The 12,535-nt window shown below is 35.4% G+C and overlaps 1 protein-coding gene and 1 long non-coding RNA gene across 4 annotated transcripts in view; both read right to left on the bottom strand.

Moving 5' to 3' along the window:
* Positions 1 to 12,535, bottom strand: part of LOC131435117 (opsin, ultraviolet-sensitive) — a 316,741-nt gene that overhangs the window by 119,522 nt on the left and 184,684 nt on the right. For all 3 annotated transcript variants that reach the window (XM_058602661.1, XM_058602663.1, XM_058602662.1), the window contains exon 4: positions 245 to 433. In XM_058602661.1, coding sequence (XP_058458644.1) covers positions 245 to 433 — 189 coding nt within the window. The remainder of the gene's footprint in view (positions 1 to 244; positions 434 to 12,535) is intronic.
* LOC131435123 (uncharacterized) lies at positions 8,548 to 9,340 on the bottom strand. Its single transcript, XR_009230448.1, has 3 exons — positions 9,214 to 9,340; positions 8,956 to 9,149; positions 8,548 to 8,903 (listed from the first exon to the last, which is right to left on the bottom strand). It is a non-coding gene; the product is annotated as an uncharacterized LOC131435123 (long non-coding RNA).

The raw sequence follows: 12,535 nt of genomic DNA, 5'->3' as shown, positions 1-12,535 counted from the left end.
ATAGTTTCTTCATAATCAAAATTGACTTTGCTCATAAAAGTAAACAAACGAATTTTAAATTTTTCTTAACTTCACGACAGCAACTGGAATACAATGGTGATTCTGAATTGGTGCTGTTTTCAATGTTTAATCGTATGAATGTAGCATCGCTTTCACTTACTATTCAGTATAGATTGGAACAATAATATTCATCTCGAGAATGTAAAACATTCTCAGTAACTAACTAATTTAAATTTGTACTTACTTGCAGAACATTACGATGACCAGAAAATTGCCGGTCAGGCCTATCAGGGTCATTAGGAAGAAGGCGGCCCCAATGATGAAGTGAGCTTGGGCCGTTGGGGGCTCGAACTGCAACCAGAAAGGACGGATTCGGTCCCGCATGGCATCTTCGATCGGTGGACCCCAATATCCAGACTGGGAGAGGTATTTGCTGTGGAAAAGAATAATTGGTTTGGTTAGTATAGGTGCATTTATGTTAGTGAGATGCTAATAGTTGAGATTTGTAAGGTTTAGGTCGAAAGCGATGAAAAAGGAGAACTTAAATACTATTAGGTGCACTGTAAATAGGTAGGTAGTGCATCCAGATATTAAGATAATCGAGCTTACTAAGCGATTATTTTGAAACTGAGCCAAAACGGCACAAGAACACTTTACAATTCAACAAGTACTATCAGTCAGACTTTGGTGCCGAACGTAAATGTAACGAGCAAATCGGCTAATGGGTCGAAACAACTTGTTCCGTTGAGAAATCTGGTTCACTACAGAATTTTCCTCAATGTACCACAAAAGCATTCAGAAAATTATCCTTCCAGCTTGCAGCTAAACATCGACGGTACCGTAGCGGAATGCTCTTTAGAGAAATCCTTTGTCGGTGTGTCCCAGAAGCGTGCGAAAAGTGGTAATGACAAGCGCGTATTCCCTGAGCACTACTCGGTGCTCTACACGCAAGCAGAATTGCAGATGCCACTTTTGAGGATACAGTGCTTTAGTTTCCATGCGGATTAATATGTTTCCAGTTGATGTATTATTATATTTGGAATGGGATAAGTACACTCGAGCAATTTACAATGTCGATTGAGGATGAGAGCCTACTTAAGTAGTTTGAAACTATATATTGATGGGTTGTTCGGGAAGAAACCTTTGAAATTATTTGAAACCAGCAAAACTCTAAAATTTGAAGCAATTTTTATGTTTATTATAAAAAACTTAATTCTGATTATTAAAAAAATCATGATGACATTCGCCTGTTATGTAAATACGCAGTTGGGTCAGATTTTGACAGGCTGTTACCGTTTCGATGTGTTGCGCTGTGCAGCCCTAATTCATCAAAGGAGGCGGTGCTCTGGAATGCGTGTTGTTCTACCCGAGAATGCATGCCACACTTGTACTAAATGTGTGCTCGCTCTCATTAATAATGCAATAACAGCGTTGTACGATAAGTAAGGATTAACGAGCAATCCGCTTTGGAGTTGCATTATTTCATTATTTACTTGATTTACAGTCAATAGCTATCAGAATAGAAACCACATCGCTGCGACGAATTACTGTTTAGTGGTCAACAAATCTTATCGAATCAATGCTCATTCAACTTTGCGTGGCTGATATATGCTAAAGAGATAGTAAGCTCATTAACTGATAAGCTGAGATCAATATGGGCACTTTCGGATTGTTTGTAGCACGCGAAGCAGACAAGGATAGCCTCGACCTAATTCAAGCAAATCAATCGAAAATTGACCTTCCAAGTACTCTCTTATTAGCTTAATAGCATAATCAATTAACATGCCAATACTAGAAACATACGTTGAAATCAATGTCGAATTAATCATGTCTGTCAATGAATTATTAATGCAGGTGCTCAGAAAAATCTAATTACACAAAAACCAGACGAATTGTTTTGTTTATGTAAGGTTCATAAAATTATCGGTTAGATTCGTATGTTTTGTTTTTATCAAAAATTTATTGAAACAATCCACAGTGGTTTGAATACACAAAACCCTTTCTAATCCACCTAGTTGTGTGATAATGCCCTTCTCTTCTTTCATAACAGTCTCATGGAAATATGTTTCATACTTTTATTAAATAATTTTGAATACTAATTTAGACACCAATCGATTCAGATTGATTCGAGTAGTTCACAAAAGCATGCTTCAGTGTTTATGTCACACAGTCAGCATCATTTTTCCAAACTAGTGCTTGACATTTGCGTTGCCTATTTGTATGAGAACAGTGATGCTAATCTAAAAAAAGCCTTCTTAGTCCACTTAGTGAAATTTTCATATATCTTGAAAAATCACCATAGGGGGGAGTACATGAAATTTTCGAAATCGAAAAAAAATTTTTGATGTCAAAAGGCTTAGAATTGCATGAAACGTCGAGATTTAGTGTCATCTCGAAAAAAAGTTTTTTTGAAAAAATCGACTTTTTGGGACTTAGAAAAAATATGAAAATTTTTCTAAGTCCCAGAAAGTTCATTTCTTCAAAAATATTTTTTTCTGAGATGACACTAAATTTCGATGTTTTATGCAGTTTTAAGAGTTTTGGCATCAAAAAAAATTTTCGATTTTGGAAATTTCATGTACTCCCCCCTATGGTGCTTTTTCAAGATCGAAAATTGTCAAACCTTTACCACCGGGCAACACCCCTTACGCATGTCCGATTTAGCTCAAATTTTGCATGAAGGTATTTTTCAAGGTGCTTAAACTTTTGAGCACTAGAGCTTAACGAAAATAGAGGTGATCCCAAAATTTTGGCACCCTTATATATAAGAGCGATAAAAATCAATGTGTTTTGTCGGTTACGTCACTTATACCATCATATATCTGGAACCAAAAGTCACAACCATTTGATCTTCGAACTTGATCAATGGCCCGGCAGTAGCTTTCAAACGAGCCCAAGTTTGTTAAAATCGGTTCAGCCATCTCTGAGAAAATTGAGCGCGTAAAAATACAACGCTAAAAGTGCTAATCTTCTAAAAGTGCACACACACACACACATACACACACACAGACATTTTCCGATCTTGTCGAACTGAGTCGAATGGTATATAATACTATGGGTCTCCGAGGCTCCGTTCGAAAGTCGTTTTTTCCAGCAATTCTAATACCTTTCTATAGAGAAAGGCAAAATCCTTCTTAATCCACTTAGTGATAATGCCTTTCTTTTTCTTCAAAACAGTAACATGATTTTTTATATCATTTTATATAATAATTTCCAATACTAGTTTTGGTTTATTTTTGATACCAATTAATTCAGATTGATTCGAGAAGTTCACAAAAGCATGCTTCAGTGTTTATGTCACATAGTAGGCATCATTTTTCCAACCACCCAGTGAAATTCGTCGACCCGCATAAGTCTGATCATCGGTCCGATTATCGGACCGATTGAGCACGATATGGGGCCGCCATCGGACAATTCTGCACCATTTGCATCAACCGCGACGACCTAAAAAAGTTGTATGTTTATATTATGTATCGCTATAGGAACAGAGCGAAGGAACATCAAACAAGGCATTTTCGAGCCGACGTCTCCCGGATAGGGTGTGAAATACATTCTTTTGTTTCGATCATAGAGGCTTTAACCTTAAGGTCATTCGCCTCTTGGGGCCAGAAAAACTCTAACCCTATGTTCGGAGTTGGAAATCCAACCCCGATATATCCCTTCCCTTGAGAATCAGGACATTCGCTCTCTGCTTTGGTATTTCTTCACTCTTTTTTTCTACCGATACACTATGTAAGCTCAAAACGCAATCAAAAGCTTTCTTGCACGATGCGTCCGATGTTCGGATTTACTGGGCAAGCGCTTGATATTTGCGTTGTCTATTTGTATGAGAAGAATGATGCCAAAACTCTTAGAATTGCTTGAAACGTCGAGATTTAGTGTCATCCTGAAAAAAAGTCCAGGAAAGTCGATTTTTTCAAAAAAAAATTTTTTTTTGTATGTAACAGATCGGCTGAAAAGTTCGTATCGTTTCTATGAGAGGGCGCCACTAGAATTAAATCCATACCATTTTCAGTTAGTACCAACCTTCAAAAGAAACGTGTATAAATTTGACAGCTGTCTGATTATTAGTTTGTGAGATATTGCATTTTGAGTGAAGCTACTTTTGTTATTGTGAAAAAAATGAAAAAAAAGAATTTCGTGTGTTGATGAAACACTACTTTTTGATAAAAAAAATTTAGAGGGTTGTATTCAAGACACGACCGAGCACAATAACATTAAAAATGAAACGTTTCTAGGGTCTTCATAATTAATACAAAAATAAAGATGATAATGATGATGATACACTAGACTAAAAACATATTCAATTGACTAATTACAAACTTGTTCTAGTTTAAGCACTGAGATTGTTAGCGAATGATAAAATTGACAATTAGAATCTTTCTTGATTATTGATTCTATTCAATTTTGATCCCTTTCCACAAATTTCAAAACTGTTAAGTTTTTGAATAACGTCCTTTAACTAGAAGTCAATTATGATGAATTCAAAGTTACTCGAAAGCTCAATTTTAGATACAAACAATTTAAACATTTAAACCTGAACAAATAAAACTTTTATTTTATGATAATAATTTTCGAGAAACGTACAAACTTATTAATTTTATAAACAGTTAATCGATCCAAGAAACGATTTTATTTATTTTAACGAAAGATGTTGTACCGGTACACTCAGTAATAGTGTATTTTTATTAATCCTTCTTCAAAATCGTCAATAATCTTCGGAAAATGTCGGTAAATAATATGGCAACAATACGAGCAAGAAAGCATGTGAAACAGTCCGCATAAAATATTTAGTTACTTACATTGATTTTCGCTTTGGCATATTAGGAATATACGGAATGGATACGCAACAAAATTCCGAAATTTTGTTAATATTGTAACTTGATGTTATTAACATATGAATGAACATTGTCATAGTTACAACGCGTGTAGTCATCAGACGTTTATTGTTTTGAAGAAAATAATAATTAAACTGAAACTGGCGGTTAACCAAATTCTAAGAGGGTTCCTATTCAAAGGATACATGTAAAACCGCAGGTAAACTTACCTTGAGTTTATCTTTGATAGTATATGATATTGCATCTAATTGAACTGTATATGTGAGCCTGTGGAACTCATTTATACTACTAAACCGAGGAGGCCGCTTTTAGATAAGTTCCAGAATTTAATTTTGAATCTTTTGAAGCGTTCAATTCCTGGTGGGGCAACAACTTCTTCAGTCACATTGTCACGTTTTGTTCGTATGGGAATTGAAATTTAAGTATGCAAACCGATCCATTGACAAATTAAAACATTTTTAAGCTTACAATATTGAAGCTTTGGAATAATTTAAATTAGGAAAATCCATTAACAAATCATCGAGCAACAAGCGCTGCAAATTAGATCCGCAAAAAATCTATCGCCGATAATTCTAAATTGGCCTGATAGATACCAGAGAACCAAAATGAAATACTCAATTCAAACCAATTTTTCAATGGTATGCAATTGAAATATTCAAATAACGTCATCTCATAAGTTTAAGTTAAATGTTTCCGAATCGATTAGTTGTTGAATTATATAAATCCATCAACAAATGACTGAGTTATAAGCGTTCAAAATTATGACAGCAAAATGTTACGCGATTAGTTTTGCATGTTTTAAATTGACACCCAGCCTCGGGAAGCGAAGTGTAAGGCATTTTTAATGGCAAAATCGACCAAAAATTTGCTAAATACAAGGGATATTTCGGTACTAACATGTGAAAAGGGCATATCAGCAAAATGTAAACAAATCGGTTTTTATTTGTTTCAGAACGATATGCATGTTCTCATATAGTACATCAGTCATATATATAGATAAGTTGTACTAACATCACAAAATCGTGAAATTTCTAAAGGGCATAAAGAAAATAAATTTAAATAGGCAACGAACTTGCGTTCGGCCATTATTGAACAGTAGGCGTAACGTCAAAAGCGCAGGCTATGTTGATAGGCCCTTTTTCTGAAAAATCAACAGTTTTATATTTTTCCTAACGTTCTCAGTTATATTTGAATTTAAAAGTGAAAAATTGATCGGGATATTTTATAATTTGACTGTGAGCATGGATTTCGCCATTGATCTGTTATTAGGTTCGTAATAAGCGTTACCTTAATTTTGATCTCTTTGGTGTTCTAAGTTTAAATTTTCAGATGCAGCTCAGCACCTCGAAGAACGAGAAAAAATTGTTAGTGAGTGCGGTTCAAAAAGTGCAAGTGATAACACAGTGTTTCACAATTTAATACCGACGCCAACAGTAATTCGTTACGAAGAAGTTCCGTGGATTGAACACGAAAACGTAAACTGTTCAAATTTAACGAGTACCTTCAATTTATCTTTCAACAACATACGTGCTTCTACTCCAAAAGTATTTGACAATCCGTCCACTGTTCCATTAAATCTATCGAATTCAATGGTTGTAAATGAACCGTTGGATTTATCATTCAATCACGGTGATTCAAACTTGGAATCATGCGCTGCTCTTGATTTGGTAATACACGATTCTGCCAAATTCAACACAGATACAACTATTTCAACAAATAACGGGCCTATAAACCTTGTACTCAAAGAAAAGCTTATCAACTCCAAAGAACTACAGCAGAAATTAACGCAGGACAACCAAGGCAAAATAGTGCTGCACAGAGGTAATATGATGAATGAGTATTCAATAAAAATGCAAGTAACATAATAGTGATAAAATGATCATTATGGAACAGATTTTGAATTGCTACCCCTTGAGAATGAGGAACAAGACAAACAAGAGGTAGATACAGGAGACGCTACTCTCATGAATGACTTTTCCATTTATGAGTATTTTGAACCGTATCATAACCACGCATTAATTGGAGATCAAGATGAGGATGGCGATTCTGATGATGAAATTCCTCACGATAAAAAACTATGCAATCATTTCAATAAAAATAAAAATTTTAATGGGAAATTATTAATTTAGTAATGTCTCGGAGAAAGCGAAAGATAGAAATCCTAGATAATGCTACAGTTGTACCGGGACCTTCGAAAGACCATTCTGGTAATTTTTCCTATAAAATCTAATATTTTACAATAATATTTCTGATGATTCACTATAGACACCTGTGTTCCTATAGTCGAAGACGATATAGTTTTTGAAGAACTGGGAAAAAGTGAAGAATTGAAACGTCGCACGAGATGCTGTGAATTTGCGGAAAGAAAAGCATTAAAGGAAAAGGGGCTATCGTACACTCGAATTAATGGAGAACACGTCCCAGCACGAGAAACTCGAGCTCCTTGTAGCTGTCCACGTCAGTGTGGTTTGAAGTATGATGAAAATTTACGAAAAAAGTTACTAACGAATCTTCTGAAGCTAACATCTTCTGCACAAAACCAGTTTCTTAGTAACCACATCGAAATATCGTCTGTGGCGTATCATCGCGTAAATGTAAAAATAGAATAACGAAAGCCATTAGTAAATATTTCTCTTTTAGGTAATTAACTCAAGGAGAGGCTATTCGCACAAGTATTACCTACCTGGATACGGTGGACGAGTCCACGTGTGTAAAAAAATGTTCTTGGCGACGTTTGATATTAAAGAGAAAAAAGTACGAGTTCTAGCTACGAAAAAGATTGAAGGAGATGGAGTTTCCGGTGATGATAAACGATTAAATAATTGCAATAAGAATCCGGTTAGCGAAGATACTCTCCAGTATATAGAATCCCACATTATGTCTTTTCCGGCATACACGTCGCATTACAGCAGAGAAAAATCCTCTAAGCTGTACTTGTCGAGCGATCTCAATGTTGCGAAAATGTATGATATGTTCAAAGCAAAATGCGTCACTGATCAAATAGAGCCCGTCCACTACAATACGTACAGATTGATTTTCAAAAAATTCAATTTTAGTTTCCGGAAACCGAAAAACGATACCTGCGGAGAATGTGATAAATATAATATAATGTTGAAGGTCGCAGAAAACGAATCAAAAATATTGGAGATTCAAAATTGGCAAAAAACTCACCAAGAACGCGCAATGCTCGTTTACAAGTTCAAAAAATCAGATGTGGCAGCAGCTAAAACTGATAATTCTATTCTAACAATTTCATTCGACTTGCAAAAATGTTTACCTACACCATTCTTACTGTGTGGACAAGCTTTTTATTCTCGCCAACTCTATACTCTCAACCTCACTATATTTAGCACACATCGTGGGAAAAATAAAGCTACATGTTACCTTTGGAACGAATCTATTGCCAGAAGAGGCTCACAAGAAATCGGATCGTGCTTGATATATAATATTCAAAACCAAATCAAACACGAATTGCAAAATGGAGTAAACCACCCTACTACAGAAATAAATTTATATTCCGATAGATGTAGTGGTCAGAATCACAACTTTGTCGTATGTATGGCATTCACGTTTCTGGTTGAGCAATTCTACCGCTCAGATAAAGAAATAATCATTCGTCATAAATTCATGGTATCTGGCCACTCCCATATGGAAGTCGATTCTGTCCATGCAGCAATAGAAAGAGCTAAAAAAAGAAATACGATGAATATAGAAACGCCAAGAGATTGGGCCGTATTTATTTCACAAATTAAGCGAAAAATTCCCTTCGAAGTTGTCGAACTCGAGCAGTCGCAATTCCTGGGACTAAAATCCCTTTACCAACGTTATCATCGGCCAAAACAAAACATGAACGGCAAACCATTGAAGTTCAAAGACATCTTCCTGTTTGAGTATCGTAGTACTTCTCCAGGACATGTGTACTACAAAACGAACGTGCAAGTCGATGACTATGACGTTTTTGTAATGGGTGATACGAACATTTTTCGGAATAAAAGTCTTTCTTTGCCGGTACTCAATCCTATTGCGAATGAACAAATACCTCTGTCACATGAAAAGCTGGTTGACCTGAAAAATCTTATGCCATATATACAAAACAAACAATACTATGCAACATTACTTAAAAATTTAGTTGCTCCAAAGCGTGGAAGACAGAAGAAGAACCAGGAGCTGGATCATTTCGATGCGGATTTAGATCCTCCAAGCGACGATGGTGAAGCTGATGATCTCGAATAGTGATTGCATACTGTTCCATCCGGTGCTCTTTACAATGTATCAACAACAACAGCATGTCTCTTTTGTTCTTAGTATCAACTGTTAATATCAATAAATGCACTTTTTTCAATTGTGAACTATAATTATTATGGAGAGAAATTACCTTCAATAATGTGTAATCATGTTGACAAAACTTTTTACTTTGCTTCGCTCTTATCTAAATTTTTTCAATCAATTTAATCATTATATTCATACCTAGGGCATAACGCAAACATATTTATCAATAAAGTCATTTGTTTAGACACATCGGAAACTGTCATTCAAAAAAGGACTTTGGTAAAGGTCTTATCGTGTAAATCAAACTCAAACGGGCGTATCGCGAAATCTTTATAATTTCATGGCGAAACATAGGAATATGTACGTTTCGCATATATTGATATGTGCCTAGTGAAATTTAACAGCAGTTTAGTCGATTTGTTCGTGAAATTAAATCATCTATATTAAATAGCATTTAAATGAATGCCTGTGAAATTCAACTTCAAATTTCTCGAAACGTGACATTTTGACTTATGCCCTTTTCACATGTTGGTACCGATTTCAAAAGAATCGGTAACCACGCTGATTCGGTTCTTCAATAGCTAGATGATATATAAGATACTCAAGCGAACACGGTGTTGCGCAGACAACAGGAAATTTCACCAACACATAATGCAAAAGCGACAATCCAGCGAGCGAACGCATACACAATCCAGTAATCAGCTCACTGGACGAGCTACTTGTTTCGTTCACAGTCAAACATCAACTAGGCAAAGAAATATTGTGCAGCCTATATTTATAGATTTCTCTTCATACTACGCAGAACGATGCGGTGTTTTTTATGCATGACGCAAAGCCTCCTGTGCCGAACAAGAAGTTGACGTCATTTTGCACAACGGGGATTGGTAGATGAAAACATAGGTCGATTCTAACCATTTTTTCAATACTATGCTATTGAAATACTGAAACGACGTTGCCATATATGTTTAAGTTAAAAGTTTCCGAATCGATTGGTTGTTAAATTATAACAATCCATCAACAAATGACCGAGTTATTAACGTTCAAAATTATGACACAAAAAGGTTACGCGACTATTTTTGAAACTTTTAAGGTGACCGTGGACAGAAGTCAAGGAAAATAAATGTAAAAGTATTGGTGAAACAATACTTTTTCATATAGTAATAGTATTTGTGAGTAGAGAGGAATGAAATAATAATATTTGTGTGCTGAAAAGAATACAGGTGCAAGAACAAAATGTAAACATTGAAACTATTCAAATCACCTAACAGAACAGAGTGGACATATCTCATCTTCATGTTCATTCTAAAGTTAACAAATTGCAATCATGCGACCAAAAGAACATAATGAATGTGCCAAAGAAGATAGTTTACTGTTTGCTCTCGCTTGATTCTTGGAATTTTGCTTACATTACAAAGTAAAAAGGAAGCTGTTACATTGATGGATTAAGTATAGTAACACGCAATCAGAAAAAAACTCTGTTGCAATGGCTTTTTATATTAATTTTAATTTTTGAATATGAAGCTCCCATATTCAAAAAATACAAACCAACAAATTCTACATTTTCCAGTGAGTTCCGCACATACTCACTACCCAAAACGCACTCTATCAACGTATTCCATCTATTTTTCTATTGATTTTCGCAAATAAGCGCTGCTTTCCTCTTTTTAGATGTACCAGACATTTTGAAAAGATTGCAATACTTGAACTGTTTGTTTATTTTTTGCATTCCATAGTGACGGCAAATAAGACAACAGGGTTGCGGATAACTTGGAGGAGAAGCAATGTTTGAAATGGAAATAAGGTAAAATGTTATAGTTTTTATAAAAAAATTTGATATTTTAGATGGTGACATACGAAAGTAGTTTTGATCCGTAATTTTAACTATATCAATGTGCGACTAATGCCATTTTTAGTGCATGCAAGGTTTTTTTTCTCTAATTATGTATGGCATCACTGCCAATATAAAAGGGTGGTATTACCAATACTAAAGCAGGCCGGCAAACTTTTTATCGTGGAATTTTGGAAAATTTCCAAAACCAGAACTGTGAGTTATTCAATGGTTTTATAATGAAATGTTTAGATCAGAGGATAAGTTTACCGGTAAAGAACAACTCAAAAGTGTTTCATAAAGCTTACTTATGTCATAGAGCTATAAACAGCAGTTGAAATCTTGAGGTGAGTGAAAATTAATAACATTCTAAGAAGAAACCTTCTAATGAAGGTCCGAAAAAGTTTTGCACAAATCATTCTTCAGAGTTGATAGTTTATCGTAAACATATATCAATACGATGAGTGATTATGTCACCAAATTGCAGTAGCAATTCTACGCAACATATTTACCCCTACGCGTAGAAAAAATGTGTTTCATGGTTTGTTTACATCAAGAGCAGGGCAAAATAGCGGAAGGTGGAGTGGGAGGGTAGGTGGTTTCTTGGTTGCCATTTGTGGCTCGCTTCCATGGTCACCTTAATTGACACCCGGCCCAATATAGTGAAGAGTAAGGCATTTTTAATGCCAAAAGTGCCGCCGATACCAAAAAATGGCTTGATGAGTGTTATCCAGACTCTGCACCGGGCGAAGCAACAATTCGTAAGTGGTTTGCAAAATTTCGTACTGGCCATATGAGCACCGAAGACGATGAACGCAGTGGACGTCCAAAAGAGGCTGTTACCGATGAAAACGTGAAAAAATCCACAAAATGATTTTCAATGACCGTAAAGTGAAATTGATCGAGATAGCTGACACCCTAAAGATATCAAAGGAACGTGTTGGACATATTCACGAATATTTGGATATGAGAAAGCTTTGTGCAAAATGGGTACCGCGTGAGCTCACAATCGATCAAAAACAACAACGAAAAACCATGCTGAAATTGAACGAATTGGGCTTCGAATTGCTCCCTCATCCACCGTATTCTCCAGATTTAGCCCCCAGTGACTTTTTCCTGTTCTCAGACCTCAAGAGAATGCTCGCTGGTGAAAAATTTAGAAGTAATGAAAAGGTAATCGCTGAAACAGAGGCCTATTTTGCGGCAAAGGACAAATCGTACTACAAAAATGGTATCGAAAAGTTGGAAGATCGCTATAATCGCTGTATCGCCTCTGATGGCAATTATGTTGAATAATAAAAACGAATTTTGGCAAAAAAAATGTGTGTTTCTATTAAACGATACGAACTTTTCAGCCGAACTGTTAGTGTATATAATTCCGTATTAATTTTGTATAGTTTTCAAAAATTGAATCAAATGTTTTAAATAATTTTTGGTGCATGCGAGGTAGCGTCAAAATAACGCCAGTCATAATCACGGTTTCAAAATATTTTCTCATTAAATGATGATGAGTTATAATTTTTAATTCGACATTTGTGCCAAATGAAAATAGTTATCAGCTCAAAAGTTATTTTCCAGTTGCACTACTAGAAAAACGTTT

This window comes from Malaya genurostris, chromosome 3, assembly GCF_030247185.1.
Source record: "Malaya genurostris strain Urasoe2022 chromosome 3, Malgen_1.1, whole genome shotgun sequence".
NCBI lineage: Eukaryota > Metazoa > Arthropoda > Insecta > Diptera > Culicidae > Malaya > Malaya genurostris.
This window is presented reverse-complemented; position numbering and strand designations above follow the sequence as displayed.